The 21,234-nt window shown below is 39.2% G+C and overlaps 1 protein-coding gene across 6 annotated transcripts in view; it reads left to right on the top strand.

Annotated features, from left to right (window-relative positions):
• Nucleotides 1–21,234, top strand: part of PPP3CA (protein phosphatase 3 catalytic subunit alpha) — a 325,435-nt gene that overhangs the window by 294,579 nt on the left and 9,622 nt on the right. For all 6 annotated transcript variants that reach the window (XM_021100471.1, NM_214128.1, XM_021100469.1 and 3 more), the window contains 1 exon segment: nucleotides 17,999–18,083. In XM_021100471.1, coding sequence (XP_020956130.1) covers nucleotides 17,999–18,083 — 85 coding nt within the window.

Below are 21,234 nucleotides of genomic sequence, written 5' to 3' on the forward strand. Positions count from 1 at the left end.
CTACAACTCTAATAACTAAACATAATGTGCTTTAGTTTGTTCTGTTAAATATCCATAAGGTAATAGATTTTTTGTGCTGTTATTCAGCCAAGCCAATCAAAGCAGATAAAATAGTTTCATTTTACTCCTTTAACCTTAATTTACTCCAACAAGTTATAAGTGTTTGATCAGGTGAAAAATTTTATTGTATCTGAGCAGACAAAAAGTCTCCCAGTTCATCTAGGCTTCTGCTGTGTAGAAATCACTTCATGAATTTCTCCTGCTTAGCTTCAGCCTTACAAACAAAGGAATTTGATAGCCTATCTAGAAAAAGATTGCCATTTTAAATTGGGCCATGGTTCTTTTATGTTGGAAATAAAATCCAAAACGTCTGCTATCTTGAAAGTTTTGAAGCAGTTGAAGGCAGCAAATGTCTTTTGAGGATCTAGTTTATATGTATTGGGGTCTTGGATTCTTGTTTCCACTTCTGATTTTGGATGATAAAATGATAGTCTGGTTTCAATTTGGGTTTGTTATTCACCAGAACATTTCAGAGAAGGAAGAAATCCAAGAAGATGTATCTCATTTGGTAGTTAATTCTCATTAATGAAGAAGACTCATTTCAGACCAAGGATTAGTAGTAAGTGATTCCAAAGTGTGTGGGGGGGGGGCACAGCGGGAAGGGGGAAGCTGCCAAAAATCAAGCAATCCGCATCACAAAGCTTTCTTTATTGTTTGGTATTACCATAGGAAGTCTGGGATAGCAGTAAGCATTAGAAACCTAATGACAGTTTCATGAGTTAGAAGTATTATTTGGAACTTTCTTTTAGGCCCTAAAATCTTAGAGTCTGAGATGATGTGTATATTACAGACACACATGCACATTATGTTTGAGACTATGATATGTGATAAGTCTGGCTAGCAGGAAAGAATTGTGGAGGTAAAAACAATCCTGTAGAATAAGAAAGGAAAGAAAAATAATAATACAACTCAAATATTTCAAGCCAAATACAGTTTCAGGCTGCACTGGAAAGACTTAATATTAAATTAGAATTTATGTCTCTGCTTTCATCTAAGTAGCAAACCACATGGTGGAACTCTTATCCTTTATCCACATTTTTGCCTTATCCTAATGTTAACCACAGGCTAGTCACTGAATATGGGATCAGAGCAGTTTTTTGCATGACTCTATGAAACCATCTAAATTGTATACAAGAAAATTATCTTCCATCATCTGCTTTGAATTATTAGATAATTCTTCAAATCTAATATCACGGGTTCCAGAGTGTCTCCCCACTGCTTTCTGTGTAGCTTTAAAAAAATCAAACAGAACTTTTTAAAAGTGCAAAGTTGGACATTAGTGGGACTAACATGGGATCTTATTGGTCCCTGAGGACCACCTCTTTAAGAGTCCAGGCATATCATTTTCGACCAAAGCTGTATTTATTTGCCAGGATGAATGTTTGCTATGAATTTCATCTTGAAAACTCTCCTCAGCTCCATGCATTTGGCAGCACATGTACTAAGAGCCATTAGCTTCGAGCTCTTCCTGTGGCAGTAATTACTGTCATTTCTGAGCAACTCATTTCAGCATCTCGTATTTCAGGTTTCCAATCTGAATAAAAAGTTATGCGTCCTATAGTAAGTGGCAGTTTGGGGGAGAAACAATGACATTTTAATATGAAAAATACCGAGACATGTTTTGACACACTATCAGAAAGAACTCGGAGGAGCACAGGGGCGATGGGATTCTTGCTCTGTCAACTTGAAAGCATAACCTGTCCTTGCGAGCCGAGAAGTAACATCATAAAAACAGTATTTGAGAAAAAGCAAGTACTTTTTCCAAGCTTGGAAAACGAACAAGGGATGAGTTGGGATATAAGTTAGGACCTTAATAAAGTATTTCAAAGTCGAGGCGACTAGGTCTGAACAATGATAATGTTAATAATACAGCAGAAAGGGAGCTGAGTCCAGAAAGCTATCCAAGGACTTAGACTCTGAAATCACAAGGGCAAAGGAAACAGAAATTTGGATGGTTCCAAACCTTGGTGCCTAAGAGGATGAGAACATTCATGGAAAAGCTTCATCTGTTTCAGGAGAAAGATGTATTCAGTGACAGACATGCGTTTGAGTAGAAGTGACGCACATAATTCTGGAAATGTCCAAGCAGGATTTGGAAATGGAGCCCTGGAAATTGGGAACAAAATCGGGGCTGGTGACGGAGGCTGTGAATCGAAAGTCACAAGTGAATCTCCTAAGAGTCAAATAGACTTCCAGAATTACTGACATGGAAGGAAATAACAGAAAATTGGGGACTCACCCGTAGAATTATCCATTCCTTATGAAGCTAGAGAAGAAAGACGAGTGAAGGAGAAGGCAGTGATGAGGAGAGAGCGTAAGAACCAGGATTGTGCAGCAATTCAGGCAACAGCTATTTAAAAATATTTGCACCAAATGCAGAAAGATTACTGTGAAATAGAAATCTGGCCAGAAAATGAGAAAATGAAATATTGCAGCATAACTTTGTCTGATAACAAATGATTGAAAAGAGGCACCTAGCAAAATTTGTTTTATTTTTAAAATAGCTAAAAAAGAAAATTGAAATCATTTTTATCACAAAATAAAACTCAGAGTAACTCAATTTTAATATCATTTTCTATTTTATATCTTATATTTTTATTTCCATGTAAAAATATTTATTCATGGACTATTTTTCTTTGTATTTAGTGGCAAACACGTAGTCTCTGCCTTCATTGAGCTGAGAGTCTAGTGCAACAAGAAACCAGTTTTAAAAGTGCTGGTCCCACTGAGGATATAGAGGGTTGGAGAAGGGAGCGTGATGTGGTATAAAATGTTTGATAACTGAAAGAGGAAAATATTTGATAACTGATAGGAGACATTTCCTTGTCCTCTTTTGCTTACGACAAAGAAAGGAAAAACACTTTATGTTATTTTATTGCTTTAAGACATATGGCCATATGAGAAATTTATATTATTTTTCCAGAAAATTATATGCAAAGATGGATTTCATTTTACCAGGTTTGTGTTGTCTTACCTTTTTAAAATAACTAAGTTTGCATGATATAATTGGAGAAAGGAAAGGAAGATATATATAAAAGGAAAGATTAATCAATATTTTGTAAAAGGCTTTATAGTTTCTTGTCAGGCTTTGTTAATTACCTTCCAGTTTATTGTTGGGTTTTTTTCCATTACTTAATATTTCAGTGTGTAATTTAGAGGCTATATATCATTTTTGTCACTATAAATGTATCCTTTGTACTCTGAACTCTTTATAGTACAGGGAACTGCTTTTTTTTTTTTTCTCTTAGTTATGCTATAAAAAAGGAAACAGTTATATCCAGTATATTGTTAAAACTGAAACGTCTAAAAATCAATAAGCATTTTCTAGGTACTAGGGTATAAATCCCTGTCATATTTATGGGTGTTGATATTTTGGGGCCTTGGCTATCAAACCAAGTGCCTGGTTAGCTATCGTATTGTAATCAGTATCTTCAAGTCATTACAGTAATTAAAATCTTTTTAAGTTGCCAATTAAAATGATATAGTACACAGACATTGAAAGTAATGCTTTCTCTTGTACTACATGATTTTATACAAATGAGTTTATTAGCTGGCATCATTTTCACATTGCACACAAATGCAGACTTAGCAAAACAAACTAAATGTTTAAAAAAAAAAAAAAAAAGCCGTATCCCTGTTATAACTAATTGGTTGGATAATGTCCACCATTGGCTAGAATATTATACTCACAGCAAAATAATACTTTAGAATTTTATACTGCATTTCCATAAATATATGTATCATACACATATACAATGCTCACAGTTTTAAAAATCATTGATTTTTGTGGCATTTGAACTTTCCTTCAACTAATGGTGACATTGGCCAGCTTACATTAATCATTAGCTATTGCATATTAAGCATACACTTTAATTAAATGTATTTATAAAATTTATTTGAGAAGGAAGTCCATGTTGCCTAATAAAAAGGGAAATAAGCATGGGCTCTATAAACCTTAATGTATTCTTTCTTTTTTTTTTTTTTTTTTAATTTCTTGGGCCGCTTCTGCGGCATATGGAGGTTCCCAGGCTAGGGGTCGAATCGGAGCTGTAGCCACCGGCCTACGCCAGAGCCACAGCAACGCAGGATCCGAGCCGCATCTGCAACCTACACCACAGCTCATGGCAACGCCGGATCCTTAACCCACTGAGCAAGGGCAGGGACCGAACCCCCAACCTCATGGTTCCTAGTCGGATTCATTAACCACTGCGCCATGACGGGAACTCCCTTAATGTATTCTTTATTTGAAAGATGTTGAAGTAGAGAGCTCTCTTTCCTCAACAAAGGCAAAGATTTTGTGAACATGTATGTCTCCGTATTTTAGAAAGACGTCATTTCTCACAAACAAGGTTGAGGTAATTGGCACATGAAAGGCATTTTTCACAGAACTATAGTGGGTAATGTCAGCTTGTTGAAAATTCATGCCATAAGAAGATGTTATGTTTCTCTTGTGTTTTGGGCAAAGCTTGTAAGATCCCCTTTCTACTAAGGCATTTTATAGGTTCAACTTCTTCATCTGAAGGTTGTACTTATATGAGAATAATTAATAATTAATTCAACAACTGCGCAGTTGTTGTGGCGAGTCCAAAGTTTGTAAAACATTCTCTTTATAGTTGTTGGATCTCAGAGGGCATGTTTAAAGGCTATCTGAAAAAGTTTAATAAATACTTAGAAAATCTTAAGTTTAAAACTATTTTTCTAGTCTATTTTCACGTCCCTAAAAATCCATTTTATCCCTTCATCTTTACTCTTAGCTCACGAGAAGCTATGACACTTTCTCCCAGTTTCTCTCAGAACTCCAAAGAAAGAAGTTTTGATTCTGTTTGGTCAGCTTCTCTTTATAGAGAGGTCTTTTTTGTCTCAAAGTGAAGCATCAGCATCCTGGCTTCTCCTTGCCTACCCTAGGGAACTTGGCCATCATTTTGGGGTCCACCCTTTAGCCTGGTTGGCACAAAACATGACTAAGGCCCCAACTTAGGCAGCTTGAGATTAATGATAATCACACAATCAACCTTTTATTGTACAATGAGAAATGTAACTGTTAGAAGAACTGGAATATTCACTTCTGCACAAGCATTTCTTTCTTCTGAATATAAAGAGCAAACATTTTTGAGTAGCGTGTACTGCAGTTCTGTGCTCAGTGCTTTCACAGGTAGCATAGTACCTGACACTTGTGTTTGTTGCACGTTGGGAGGGAATGAACACATTACGTAGGTAATTCTTTTACCCACCTGGGAAGTAAATTGTCATCCTGCTAAATGTAATGAATCCTGGCTTGGGTTCCCTGCTTCACAGCTGATGATTTGAGGTCAACAACTTCCCATTTGAAATAACGCAAATAAAGCACTTAGAGCCTTCCTCATTTTTTAGAGGAGGAAGGTGAGACTTACACAAGCTTAGTAATTTGCCCAACGTAGCGCAGCCCAAAAATGACAGTACCACAACTCAAACCAAGGTCTTTTACTCCAGAGCACGAGTTCTTCACTGCTGTACTGTTCTGCCTTTCACATGCCAGTTCATTTGTCTTAAAAGATGTGCACAAGCCAGGTATTTTATGACCTGAGGTCTTGCTGTAGGGCCAGAATACTAAAAGGCCACCGGCCCCTGGACCTTCTTCCCTAGACATTTCAGATGTTTGCCCGGGCTTCTCTTTTCTTACGCCTCTGTGGCTGACCAGTTCAGTTTTGATTGGCACATCCCTTTCCTCTGATAAGATAATAGTATATTTCAGTGATGTTAAAGACTCACAACCTGGGAACCATTCTGCCTCTTTAAATTGTCTCTTGGGCCTGTGCACTGATCATTGGCTAGAATCTAATGCTCTAACCCCTTTCTCTTTTTTGGGCAAACACTGCACTGTACCCACCTCCACTCCCATCCTGACAAAACAGCCTGCCTTGTTCTTGAATAGCATCAGAAGTGGCTTTGTTCAGCTCAGCTCAATACATGCCAGCACCTTGACCATCCTCTGCTGTCAGATGACGGAATTGCAATACTTGCAGCCTGCTTTTACACTGTGCTGTCAAATGGTACTCAGTTAGCTTTTCACCTTGGGTGTAACACTTGGGACAAACATAGTATTTTATTCTGTTGGTTTATTTTTTCCTTCAATGTCTGTAATTTCAGAGATGACATTTAAATGTCATTCTAGTATTTGATGTTTATAAATCCATAAGGGTCCAGAATTAAATTCTAGTCTAAATGCATTCTTCCAGCATTTAATATGTAAGCACAATTAGTTCCTTAATAAATACCTTTTTCTTTTTCTTTCTTTTTTTCTTTTTTTGGTCTTTTCCAGGGCTGTACTCGTGGCATATGGAGGTTCCCAGGCTAGGAGCTTATTCAGAGCTGTTGCTGCTGGCCTACGCCAGAGCCATAGCAGCACCAGATCTGAGCTGCATCTGCCACCTGCACCACAGCTCACAGCAACGCTGGACGGATTCTTAACCCACTGAGCAAGGCCAGGGATCGAACCCACAACCTCATGTTCCTAGTCGGATTCGTTAACCACTGAGCCACGGCGGGAACTCCAATAAATACCTTTTTCAACTGTTATATCCTCAAAAAATCCAGAATAATCCTTGACAGAGTAAACATCCAGGCATTATGATTATTTCTCCTGTAGACAATACATCTATATTATTAGCTTGACATTTGTTATTTCATTTTACTTTTATTTTCAGGGGTCAGTTTATAAAATTGATAAACTGACCCCTGAAAATTTCTGTCTTGATAAAGAGTACAATCCAAATGGAATTTCACATGCTATTAGTTTTTACTCTGGTAAATATAAATAAACTGTCATGTCCTCTGCAAGGCATAGGCTGAATATGTGATCATTTCTTGAAAAATCAACCAAGTTTCCTAATCTCGTTTAAAGTTTTAAAATTTTACGTAAGTTATAGTTATGCTTGTAGACAATTTCTGCAACACTTCCAAGGAATCATCAAACAGATGGAACACGATGTCTCAGAGAACAAAAGTCCGTGGAATCAAATTAATGCTTGCAAACGAAAGTAACTTTTAACTACTTAGTAAGATAACCAAATAATGACAGTTATTTGACATTTGAGGGTAGTCTGTACATTTTTAAGACTTTCTATCCAAAGAATCCAGTTAGGTTTTATGACAGGAGAAGTGGGAAGAAACCGTCTAGGCTATACTGGCCTTTTGAAAAATCCATTACACAGGAGAGACTTTTATTTAAAAATACGCATATTTCCAAGGATCTTCTGTTGCTTTTGAAATGACATATAAGACAGAATAGCCTTATGCCAAATATCACACCATTGTAGGCTCTCTCTGACATGCTGAGATTTTAGCGGAGCTGAAAAACATGTGGAAGAACTCCATGTGGTTTGGAGTGATTTGGAATGTGTAGCCATTATGTCCCAATTTTATCGCCTATGGATATGTAGTGTGATATTTTCAGGATCAAAATTAGAAAGGCATTCCAAATATTTTAGGTTGTAATTCTCAAAAAGACGAGTTTTTACAGAGATTTTTCGACTTTCTTATCCTAAAGGTGTTTTCCTCGGCCTCACAGAGTAACCTCCATCTGCATACACGCAGCTCTGTGGTGAAGGCCAGCACGTCCCATCTCTTTGGACTGGATTTAACCAGCCCTGACCTTAAATGGATCGGCACCATAGGATTCTCAAGTCAGGGCTAGTCAAGGAGATCTTCCAGCAACCGTCAACTCTAGAAACTGAGTCACCTCATTCTTGATACAGCAGCTGTCTTCATTCAGCAATATTTGCACCACTGCAGTTACCCAGAGAGGTTTCAGAAGGAGTAAGCGAATCTGTTTTCAGATCCTCAGCTTCCATGTGTCCTCATTCCTAGAGAGGATCAGTCTGGGAGTCACCTGAGCTGGGGGCGGCAGGCTCACTGCAGCCTCTCCTTTCCCACCTCCTCTGTCCCGCATTTCTCGCACTCTTCTCTCGCATTTTAGCAGAAAAGCCGAAGTCTCCCTAGGTATGGTCACTGTGAACATTGCCTGAGGTACTGAGCAAAGAGGCACTGGAAAAACTCAGGGTCTAAGGAGTCTCCTTAGTCAATTCAGTGTGACTGTCCTCCCATCCTTATCATTAAGGGATACATTCCAGTCAAATTTATTTCTATGGTATTAAAATATTCATAAACATTTATCATATCTTTGTGCTGTATAGCTCAATTAGGCACTACTGATTATGATCTTCATTACCAGAGATTTTTTTTAAGACTTAGGGCCTTACTGTCTCAGGAAATTTTTAAAAATACATTTAATTTAAATTTCTAACATATTTTTGACAGCAAGGTATAATGTGGTGATACAAGTATTTTAAAGTATTAATATATAACTCACTAAAGTAGGATCAGGGAAATTGAAATGGAAACGCAGTTTCAAAGAAAAAAGGACTAATGTGAGATTTCTAAATATCTGAATGTCTTATTCATGGATATTTTCCTTAAATGGATAATGGTGATATGCATTTGCTATGGTATTTATATGCCATTGGTGTAAAAAAAAAAAAAAAAAAAAAAAGATTAGCCATTTCATTTTAAAATGGCAATGTTTACAACATAATTCTTTACAATTACTTAAACTTGGAGGTGAAAATAGTGTCCTTTGGAGGATATTCTTTTGTGGATGCATGAGTGAAAAATGTTAAGGCTCTAGTTTTTGTTTTGTTTTTTAATTTTTTTTTTATTTCCCCAATACATCACTTTTTTTCTACTGTACAGCATGGTGACCCAGTTACACATACATGTATACATTCTTTTTTCTCACATTATCATGTTCCATCATAAGTGACTAGACATAGTTCCTAGTGCTACCAACAGGATTGCATTGCTTATCCATTCCAAAGGCAGTAGTCTGCACCTATTAACCCCAAGCTCCCCAATCCATCCCACTCCCTCCCCCATCCCTTGGCAACCACAAGTCTATTCTCCAAATCATGATTTTCTTTTCTGTGGAAAGGTTCATTTGTGCCATATACTAGATTCCAGATATGTGATATCATGTGGTATTTGTCTTTCTTTTTCTGACTTACTTCACTCAGTATGAGAGTCTCTAGTTCCATCCATGTTGCTGCAAATGGCATTATTTTGTGTTTTTTTATGGCCAGGTAATATTCCATTGTGTATATATACAACATCTTCCTAATCCAGTCATCTGTTAATGGACATTTGGGTTGTTTCCATGTCTTGGCTATTGTGAATAGTGCTGCAATGAACATGTGGGTGCATGTGTCTTTTAAAGGAAAATTGTGTCCGGATATATGCCCAAGAGTGGGATTGCTGGGCCATATGGTAGTTCTATGTATAGTTTTCTAAGGTACCTCCATACTGATCTCCATAGTGGTTGTACCAGCTTCCATTCCCACCAACAGTGCAGGAGGGTTCCCTTTTCTCCACACCCCTCCAGCATTCGTTATTTGTGGACTTATTAATGATGGCCATTCTCACTGGTGTGAGGTGGTATCTCCTGGTAGTTTTGTTTTGCATTTCTCTAATAATCAGGGATGTTGAGCATTTTTTTCATGTGCTTGTTGGGCATCTGTATATCTTCCTTGGAGAAATGTCTATCCAGGTCTTTTGCCCATTTTTCCATTGGGTTGTTGGCTTTTTTGCTGTTGAGTTGTATAAGTTGTTTGTATATTTTAGAGATTAAGCCCTTGTCAGTTGCATCATTTGAAATTATTTTCTCCCATTCTATAGGTTGTCTTTTTGTTTTTGGTTTCCTTTGCTATGCAAAAGCTTGTCAGTTTGATTAGGTCCCATTGGTTTATTTTTGCTTTTATTTGTGTTGCTTTGGGAGACTGACCTGAGAAAACATTTGGAAGGTTGGTGTCAGAGAATGTTTTGCCTGTGTTCTCTTCCAGGAGTTTGATGGTGTCTTGTCTTATATTTAAGTCTTTAAGCCATTTTGAGTTTCTTTTTGTGCATGGTGTGAGGGTTTGTTCTAATTTCTTTGATTTGCATGCAGCTGTTTCCCAGCAATACTTGCTGAAAAGACTTTCTTTTTCCCGTTTTATGTTCTTGCCTCCTTTGTCAAAGATTAATTGTCAAAGGTGTCTGGGTTTATTTCTGGGTTTTCTATTCTGTTCCATTGGTCTATCTGACTGTTTTGGTACCAGTACCACACTGTCTTGATGACTGTGGCTTTGTAATATTGCCTGAAGTCTGAGAGAGTTATGCCTCCTGCTTGTCTTTCGTTCCTCAGAATTGCTTTGGCAATTCTGGGTCTTTTGTGGTTCCACATAAATTTTTGGATTGTTTGTTCTAGTTCTGTGAAAAATGTCCTGGGTAATTTGATAGGGATTGCTTTGAATATTTGGATTGCTTTGGTTGTATAGCCATTTTTCCAATATTAATTTTTCCAACCCAGGAGCATGGAATATCTTTCCATTTCTTTACATCTTCTTTAATTTCCTTGATTAATGTTCTGTTCTGTAGTTCTCGGCATGTAAGTCTTTTACCTCCTTGGTCAGGTGTATTCCCAGGTATTTGATTTTTTTGGGAAGGCTCCAGTTTTAAAGCCAGTCCATCAGAGTGAACACGATTTCTCAGTGTTTGTGGTGTTTTCCCTAAATCCCAGGATTCAAGTGCCTGGTAGTATAGAAAAATGTAGTGAAGCAGGTGGCACCACGGCCAAGGGCAGAACTGGGTGGAGGTTTATGTCATTTCTGTATAGCATGACTCTGTTGAGATATAGAAGTTCACAACCGGTTATTGTCCAACTAGGTCAGAGAAAGAAAAGATGAAGCAAATAAGATTTAGGGATTACAAGAGTTCCCGTCATGGCTCAGCAGAAATAAATCTGACTAGTATCCAAGAGGATGCAGGTTCGATCTCTGGCCTCACTCAGTGGGTTAAGGATTTGGCATCGCTGTGAGCTGTGGTGTAGATCACAGATGCCGCTCGGAGCTGGCATTGCTGTGGCTGTGGTGTAGACCAGTGGCTACAGTTCCAATTCGACTGCTAGCCTGGGAACCTCCATATGCTGTGTGTATGGCCCTAAAAAGACCAAAAAAAGAAGAAGATGATTTAGGGATTATAGCACGTGGTTTGGCCTCATAGCCTTATGGGGCAAATTTGGCACATGCATTCTCCCAAATAAGACATCTGTATACTTATAATTTCGTCATCATTTATAAAAAGCTATAAAGACCAATTATGGGAGATTTTTAGAGGCACCTGAAGACATATTCTGTCTTTGTGTTTTATCGTATTTTTAAAATGTTGGTTTGGGGAGTTTCTTTTGTGGCTCAGCGGGTTAAGAACCTGACATAATGTCCGAGAGGACGTGAGTTTGATCCCCGGCCTCGGTCAGTGGGTTAAGGACCTGGCATTGCCACAAGCTCTGGCATAGGTTGCAGATGCATCTAGGATCCAGTATTGCTGTGGCTGTGGCCTAGACCAGCAGCTGCAGCTCTGATTCAACCCCTATATAGGGAACTTCCATATTCCATAGGTGTGGCCCTAAAAAGAAGAAAGGAAAAAAAAGTGTTGATTTTGGATCGAAACCAAACTAATTTTTGTCTTTACTGTAGCACAACAAAAGATATTTCTTATCTCGGCACCTTGTGCTTTGTTCTGTCAGTAGCCTTTATTCAAATTCAATTATTGCTCAATTTTTTGAAAAATAAAATTTGGAAACAGCTAAATTCTGCTTAAAGATAATGACTCAAAAAATAATGACTCAAAGTTTTACTTTCAAGTAGAATAGTTTCCTTACAGAGATGAACTTTGAATAGTTTCCTTATCTTTTAATAAATTTGAAAAAGTGATGTTTTCGATACCATTTGCTCAGAATTTGAATTAAAAGATTTAAGAGATTTGAAGCCTAGTGGCAAAATATAGTTCTTAAAATACGTCTTTCTTTTGAAAAAGTATGAAATGTTAACGTAAATATACTCCTTCGTTGTATTTCATTTAAAGACACAGATGCCATGTATACAATGTGTTACTTAAAAGTCCTTTAAAGAAGGAAGCCTAAATAATAGCAAAGCATTTGAGGCCAATATAATAATGAAGTGGAAATAAATTTTCTGCTGCCTTTTCCATTGAAGAGCAAGCACCTCGATTTTTTGAAAGCAACTTTTTCAGCTTCTAGTAATATGAAAATATTCTTATTTTATAGGATAGTCAAGTATGAAATTTTTATGTAGCTCATCATCTTCATTTCTTCCAGTTACAAAAAGGTTATCGACCGCAATTAGAATCTGTTGAATTGAGCTTATAAAATAGAATCTTACCAGTCGAATTGGAGAAGGAAAGGAGTGAAGGTAACTGTACTGAGAACATTTCTTCATTGCCTCCTGTGGCAAGCTCATGCCTCCCCCATATAACAGGAGTGGGGAGACAGAGAGACCTCTCTGCTTAAAGCTGCTGTCTCGATTTCCCTTCAAAGCCAAGCCTCTTCCAGATACAGATTTGGGGTTTTTTGGTTTCTTTATTTTGGGAGGTTGTTGTTGGTGTTGTTTTGCTTTTCATGGCCACACCTGCTGCATATGGGGAAGTTCCCAGGCTGGGCGTTGAATCTCATCTGTAGCTACTGGTCTACACCAGAGCCACAGCAACACGGGATCCAAGCCATGTCCATGACCTATGCCATAGCCCACGGCAACGCCAGATCCTTAACCCATTGAGCCAGGCCAGGGATCAAACCCACATCCTCATGGATACTAGTCGGGTTTGTAACCCACTGAGCCACAATACGAACTCCCCAATTATAGTTTTTTTTTTTCTTTTTTGACATTTTATTATGAAATGTTTCAAACATAAAGGAATGTTGAAAGAATTTTACCATCAGTAGCCATGTGTCCATCATTTACTTTCTCCAATTAACATTTGACTCTATTTGCTTTGTCACATCTCTGTCATCAGTTTATCCAGCCCTATCTCCCTTCCTTCCTTCTTTGATGGAGGGAATGAGTGCAGAGTACATACCTCTACAATACGTATGCTAACACTAAATGTGTTTGTTTCTGCCGCTATGCTAAAGCCTGTACAATTCAGTCCAAGCATGCCCTGCTTCTCTTCCCACCCTTCCCTCACCCGAGTGTACCCCAACTCCTTTCACACCAGACTTCTCACCCATTATCCGAACATAGCGTGGACTGTTGCAGCCTCCACGTGTTTGAACATTCCCTTCCTTCTGTGGAGAATTCTCCAGACTCTTATTTATCCTTCAAGATCCTTCAACTCTCAACATTTCAGCAAACATTTTTCTCCAGACAATGAACACCTCCTTCCAGAGCTGTGCTGGTAAATGTTTAACAACCCATCACTGCGGGGTGACAGTGGCCCTGGTTTGTAGCACTTGCAGATTTTCTTGGTGTCACTTCTTTCCCACCCTGGTTTCAAGCTACCAACATGCAGTTACTGAACATGAAGTTAAGAGGGATGTGCTCAGGCCACTGTCACCGGCTGACAGCAGTCAGCACCAGCATGCCACCTAACACGGCTCGCAGGCCACTGCTGGCATTCACACGATTTCCTAAAGCAGCGGCTGTGCTTTCTTCCTACTTCAGCTGCTGGCAGGCAGCACACGGCAGGCTATAGAATAGGACAGGATTCACAAGAGCACTTAATGACTAAATGATTGGGCTAGTAAACTGTGTTCTAGAGAGCACTTTCCACATAGCCCTAACTCAGTTAAAACTGAGGAAGGACAGTCGTCACTGCCTCGAAGGATGGGTGGGAGCCTGAGCCGTGGAGAGCCAGGATCTGGAGTGCATGGCAGGTAGCCCACATGTGGGAATGCCCGGCACTTGGCCCCTCGTCTCTGCAATGCTGCTGCAGTCTCTCAGTTCCCTTCAGAGGCTGAAACCACCCTGTGGGGAGGCCGCACTCACCCATCGGACCACTGGGCCTAGCTGCCTTTCAAACTTGGGGAGAAGTCCGCAGGGCGCTGAGGTAAGGTCAGGAAGGACGCATGGTAAAAGCCAATCTTTAAAGGTTCTCTTGGTCTCTGCATTAGCCTTCGAGGAAAACAGGGTGTGCCGGATGCCTGGAGTCTGGAAATAGTAGCCCCCAGGCATAAAAGCAGATTAGAACTTAAAAGGTGAAGTGAGAGAGCGAGGCCCCAAAAGGAAATGACTATATGATTATTTGAATGGAAACACAAAATGAAAGTTTACTTAAAATTACCAATTTTTTTAAACTTGCATTAAACAATTAAAATACGTGATTATATTATTCTCTGAAAAATAGTTACTGCAGTTTTAAGTCAAAGGTTTGGTGTGTGTGCCTTCATTATTCCATATACTGAATTCTAAGCTGAGCTACTGTGGTACAGTTCCACAACTTAAATAGAGCAAGTCCCAAGAAGGTTAAATGTGACATTGTATTTGCGTGTCACAGCTAGTAAAATTCTGAAACGTGCATTTTTCCTTGTTCTTTCTATTGAATTATGGACTGTGAGGATTTGCAGTGGAACCTGAGCATTTGAAAAAGAGTTGTAATGATCTCTGGAAAATACCAAAATCTAGGAATAGCAATACTAAATATACCGGCACCTTATAATTCTATCCTGCTACTGGTCAGCTCGTTTAAATTCGATTACATATTAATTCAGATATTTTATTTGTATCTTTTACATTTTTGAGGGTTGTAAATGTGCGGTGTTCATTTTGATTGTGATTATTTGAAAATTAGTGAAAGTAACCCCAGGGATAAAACTTTGAAGCATGCGTTTTTAATGTCTCTTCTTGCTGTCTATAATAATTAAGTTAAATGACTTTTTGAGTAAATATATTGTAATTTTGTAAAAGAAATGTTAAAACCTCTTTCTTACTCTTACTGGGTCATTGAGAAACTCAAAAAGGAATAGTATCTCTTTATTAAGAAACGTGCTATACACAGGGTAGTTTGTTCAATACTGTGTAATAATAACCTATATGGAAAAAGAATAGAAAAACAATGGCTAGATCTGTATGTGTATCTGATTCACTTAGCTGAACACCTGAAACTCACACAACTTTCTAAGTCCACTCTAAGCCAATAAAATTTATTTATTAAAAAAAAGAAAGAATAGAGAAGTGCTATAATATTTCTGTGAATCACCATTTGTTGGGAGCACAACTGTGAATACGTCAAGTAGGAAACCTGCTCTGTGCTCTCCAGTAAGTCATTAGGTCTGAAAAATAAGGAATGTTAAACTGTCTCTGACTGTCAGAATGTTCATTTTCCATTTAAAATTCCATATTTATTTGAGCATTTTTCTGAGTACCAGCTCATACTGAGCTGAATAGAACGGCTTTAAATAATTTATTTCCCTTCCTTTCCTACTTAGTTTCTTGCTTTTCATTGCTCTGGTTATGGTTTTTACAAAGTCCTTTAATGAAAATTTTCTGAGAGATTATCCTTCTTATATATGTTTCTCTTTCTCAACTTTACATTTTTCCCCTTCTCATTCCTCTTAAATATATCCAATTTCATTTCTAGATATTTCACTACTCCTTCTTGCTGCTTTTCTTGTGCTTCTAAACATAGTCACCGTTTTTGGAGCTCTCTCGCACTTTCCCTTCTTTGTGTCTGGTGGGTTGATCTTATAATTCAGAATCTTTCCTCTTACTGAGGGCATCACGACCTCTGAGTGGACTGGGTGTCATACTAGGGGATATTAAACATAGAGTGGTAAGAGTAGACTGAATGTTTAGACTGAGGAAGAATTAAAATGAAAAACAAAAACAGGAAAACCACTGTAAGGAGACTAATTTGTCATCCCATTTTTTTTTTTTTTCCTTAACAAATGTCCTTTGGTAGTCCCTTTATCATAAATCATCTAAAATTCAAGCACAGAAACTTCAGACTTTCAAATGGTCTCTAGAACAGGATTTATTATATAAAGACTCTTTAGCAAGTCGTATATAATAAATATTGTTAGAAACATGGAATGAAGTTTGAGGCAGGGCCTACACACACCCCACTTTCTCCTCCAGTGTTTTGGCCAGTGGCATCTAACTCAAGGAACCAATCCTGAGTGAGAATCCATGGTTCCACTTGATTATCAGAAAGACTGGATTGGAGAATGGCTTTCTCCCATATGGATTTAAACTGACTCCATTTATTTGCAGGCAGAAGAGCTGGCAGTGCTAAGTTCTGTCAATCAGATGTGTTGGGGGATACCTGTATGGCGTGAGTGCCAGTAGAGGAAAAGAAATGGACAAAAATATGGGCCGTTTGAGGGCTTTCAGGTCAGAGAGAAGGTGAAAAGAAACCAGCTCCCTGGTACACATCTTCTGAGGAATATCCATGGTCATGTTAGCTGGGTATGCATTAGCATCACCTCTGACAAATTAACCCACCCAGGAGAAAAAAAAAACTAGCCCATTATGTTTTCATTTTCTTGGGGTGCAGAGAAAAGTAGAGGCCTTTGCTAGCCATTTCAAAACTGTGTGAGCATTGGTGAATTTTCTCTCTTACAGAAATGTTAGGGCAGTGATTAATCATTTGACCTTTCTCAAACAATGAAAAAGAATACACATTGAATTCTTAAAAATCAGAGGAAATGGCAGAAATCTTTCTTTCCAAAAAAGGTCATAAATTGGGAGTTCCCTGGTAGCCTAGCAGTTAAGGATTTGGCACTGTCACTGCTGTGGCTCAGGTTCAATTCCTGGCCCTGGGAACTTCCTCATGCTATAAGTGCAGGAAAAAAAAAAAAAAAAAAAAAAAAGTCAGAAAGCTTGTTCTTATCATGGTTAGAAAAACTGAAACTTACACTATCACACACAGACCAGTCCCTGAACAAATCATGTAACTTAAACTATTTGTTCAAATTAGGAACATTTCTGATATTATCTGGTATTGTCTAAAAAGAATATGTATGCAGATTAATTTTTTTTTTTTTTTTTGTCTTTTTGCCATTTCTTGGGCCACTCCCGCGGCATATGGAGGTTCCCAGGCTAGGGGTCGAATCGGAGCCATAGCCACCACCCTACGCCAGAGCCACAGCAACGCGGGGATCCGAGCCGAGTCTGCAACCTACACCACAGCTCACAGCAACGCCGGATCCTTAACCCACTGAGCAAAGCCAGGGACCGAACCCGCAACCTCATGGTTCCTAGTCGGATTCATTAACCACTGTGCCACAATGGGAACTCCTTTTTTTTTTTAACTTTGAAAATGCAATCAGCAGTAAAGCTTATTCAAACAGACCAATGTGTAACGTGTTTTTACATAACTACTAAAATACAAACCATGTACCACCATTTCTCACTAAATCCAGTTCAGTGCTTTTCTGCTTTTTTCTCCAAATTTATGAACAAGCCAGAAGATAAAAGAGTAACAAGTTTTAAAATAAATATTTTATGGCCATTAATTATATAAATGATGTTTCAGGGAACAGCATGAGTTAAGATACTCCCTAGTTTGATGACTTCAAAGGAGTACTTCTTTTTCTTTCTTTTTTGGCTACACTCATGGCACATGGAAGTTCTGGGACCAGGGATCAAATCTAAGCCACAGCTGTGACCTTAACCCAGTGCACCACAGTGGGAACTCCCAATGAAGAACTTTCGAACAATAAGTTTCCTAAAGTGGTCTCCCCAGCATGGAGACCAGAAATGAGTAGAAAATCCTGGTGACTCACTTCCTTTTCCTGCGCATGCACGTTCCCTTGTACTAACAGAAGAGAAGGAAATTGAATCCAAGGGGTAGAAGCCTATCCCATCTGCTCAGTGAGTTTTCATTTAGCCTTTTACCCCGCCCCATGGAATATCTCAGAAGTTGCTCTTTGGCATTTGGGGAACCGCTGAAGAATCACAGGCAAGTATTCATGGCTGGAAGCATAGGCTATTAGACTTGAATTACAGGTAAGTCCTTTGAGGGGGGAAAAAGCAGACCTGCTTTGGCTTACTACAGTCTGTTATATCTGTAAATTGGTACACTAGTGCGAGGTAAAGAAAAAGTCACCTGACTTCTCAACTCTGTTTTTGAAATCCAGGAGCAACAGCCGCAGCCCGGAAGGAGGTGATAAGGAACAAGATTCGGGCGATCGGCAAGATGGCCAGAGTGTTCTCGGTTCTCAGGTGGGATCGTGTTCCTGGGTTCTGGTTTGGCTTTGATCGTTTGTCACTCAGTAACATTTCAGTTGTTCAAGCCAGTGATTTAAATATTTTACTAGAAACGCTTTGCTTTTCCTGAATTATGTTTTAATGGAGTTGTCAGTTCCTCACTCGTTTAGTCGGGTTGAAATCCACGAAATCATTTCTGTAGAGACAGCCTCTCAACGGACTCCTCCACACTGTATCCCTCTCTCTGCTCCAGGACTTTGAAACGTTTCCTTCGCAAGAGGTTGAACATGTTATGAAATAGAAAAGCTAGTGTAATCCTTTGTCCTTTTCAGTTCCCTCTTTGCGGTAAAAGATTAAATTCGACTTTATCAGGTGCATTCCACTCGATTTCTAGGAAATGAATATCAGCCATAAAGCTTGCTCGTGTGAATCTGTACTATTCTAATAAACCATTGAGAGAAAAAACAGTTACTTGGTGTTTCAGTTCCTGTATAGTAGTTCTATTTTAAATAGATCATGAATCATGTTATTAAGCATGGACTTAGAAAACAAGTATTTTCTTGAAGAGAATTAACTGCACTTTTCTTTGCTAAAATCCAGTGATATGTGCCTGGATAATATAAAGTAACTATATTTCTCTTCAAAGATTAAAACACAGTGTGATTATACGTGAGGAGTATATAGTCAGTTCACAATTACACATTAAAAAGGAATATCTCGGTGTTCCCGTCGTGGTGCAGTGGTTAACGAATCCGACTAGGAACCTTGAGGTTGCGGGTTCGGTCCCTGCCCTTGCTCAGTGGGTTGCCTTGAGCTGTGGTGTAGGTCGCAGATGCAGCTCGGATCCCGCGTTGCTGTGGCTGTGGTGTAGGCCGGCGGCTACAGCTCCAATTTGACCTCTAGCCTGGGAACCTCCATATGCTGCGGGAGCAGCCCTAGAAAAGGTTAAAAAAAAAAAAAAAAAAAAAGGGAATATCTCGGGAGCAAGTCCATCTCCACATTGTATAATTTCACAATCTAATTTTTGCCAGTTTTTTTTTCCAACTCTTTTTCATGGAATAGCTACACTGGCTCTCTTGATTTCTCCTTCTTGCTATTTCTATGCCACTCTTGGTAGAATTGCTAAAGAGTGATTAAGTGATTTTGATACCAAAAGCAGGGAGCCATGAGAAGCATGAAAGCACAATCATCTTTTCCCAAAGACACCAGATCAAAGCCAGTAATAGCTCTGCAGCAGCAGCCAAATCTGCAAAGTCGTGTTAAAGCTGAAAATAGAGCATACTTGCTCCCTGCGGCCTAATGAATGAGGCTGCCTTTGCTCAAATGCTTGACATTTCTAACTGAATTTGCTGGACTCAGTCACTCATTCAGAATAAATTTAATAAAACTTAAAGCAGTGAGTATATACCATGGAAGAAAATACAAAGCAGTGGAGGGAGAGAGCACGTGAGAGGTGAGGCACTAGCAAGTATGGGGCCAACAAGGAACTTTTTGAGTCTGGTGTTTGAGCAGGCATGGGGATGACCGTCACGAAGATGTGGAATGAGAGTGCTGAACCTGGGAGTTCCCGCTATAGTGCATCAGCTGCTCGGATGTCTACAAAGGCTCAGGTTCAATCCCCGGTCTGGCACAGTGAGTTAAAGGATCCGGCGTAGGTCGCACCTGTGGCTTGAATTTCATCCCTGGCCCAGGAACTTCTACATGCCCCAAGTGCAACTATTGAAAAAAAGAAAAAAATGAAAACGTGTACAAAGGGAGTAGCAGTTACAAAGATCCTTAGATAGAAACAAAGTTAGCAGTTTTGAGGACCAGCAAGGAGGTTTATGTGGATAGAAAATGTCCTATGGGAAGAAAGGATTATATGAAGATTATAAACTCAGGTGGTCCCTCTGCATAAACACCTGCTTATTTGTCGTGACTCAAAACTACCAATAAATGCACTTACTTCTTTTTCTCTCTGAAGTCTCTCTCAGGATAAATAAAAACAGTTCCATAATTTCCAAGTGAATGTACATTTAGGAAAAAACGGGGAAGCCTTTCTTAATATAAAAGAAAATTCTTTGTGTATTAGTCTTCAAACCACATGCAGGTACAGGAGCAGTGCCACAGCATCATAGATAGGTGTCACAACTGGAATGTCACTCTAGTCCCCTGCCTGTTGGTACATAAAATGCAATTATTCCCAGCCGAGAAATGGTCCATTTGAACACAGTGATGATCAGTTAACCTCGATTAAGGTTGCGCATATTGATAGACGAGACAAACAAGGTAAATTGCATTGCTTTCCTATAATAAAGGCATCTGTCATAAATTTGTAGACTACAGGGCGGTCGTCTCTCAAGAAGAGTAAGTCGTGACTGAGCATTAGGAAATGTGTACCGTAAACTGCATTAGGCCAAGAGGATACCGAACTGGAAGGCCAGACACATAGAAAATAAACTCATATAAAACCGTGGGATGGGTGCCAAGTACATGAAGAGATGCGCTGCAGTGGAAGCGGACAGGAGGAGCTCTCCTGCTTGCGGAAAGGAGTGTTTGTGAAGAGGTTGCCATTGGTGGAGTGCTGGACTCTGCTAGGTGGGAGGCATTCCTGGCAGCCGAGAAATCCTCAGGATCCTAAGGACCTAAGAACAGTGTTGTCCAGGGTGCTCGTTAAGGGCCAGGTGCGACCTGCCTCATGGTGTCCGCAAGGGAGAGGAAGCCACACAGCAAGCTTGCAAGGTTGAGGGGACCTCAGTGAGGAAACTGAAACTGAAAGACTCCAACGTGTCCAGACTCACTCCGTGAGTAAGCAGGAGAATTGGACTTGAAAGTGAACTATGTAGTCAATGAACTTGAGTATTTAGAAGAGCTGGGTAGTAAGACATGAAGGTGGCTATGGGATCTACTCAACGATGAGGCTGAAAGTGTATTTAAGCCCACATGCTCCTTGAACTTGATTACCATGGGAAAGCATGTAATTTTTGGTGTTTAGGCATCAAGGCATCATGAATGGTTTTTACAGGATGAGAGGCATATACTAACCCATGTGGACATGTACATGTAATGACAGAGTGAAGACCAGGGAGCAAGATGACCTAAGGGTGTCAGAGCATTTAAGAAGCTATTGATGGAGTTCCTGTTGTGGCTCAGTGGGTTAAGAACCCAGTGTTGTCTGCATGAGGAT

The sequence above is a fragment of the Sus scrofa genome, chromosome 8 (genome assembly GCF_000003025.6).
Source record: "Sus scrofa isolate TJ Tabasco breed Duroc chromosome 8, Sscrofa11.1, whole genome shotgun sequence".
NCBI classification, from domain to species: Eukaryota; Metazoa; Chordata; class Mammalia; order Artiodactyla; family Suidae; genus Sus; species Sus scrofa.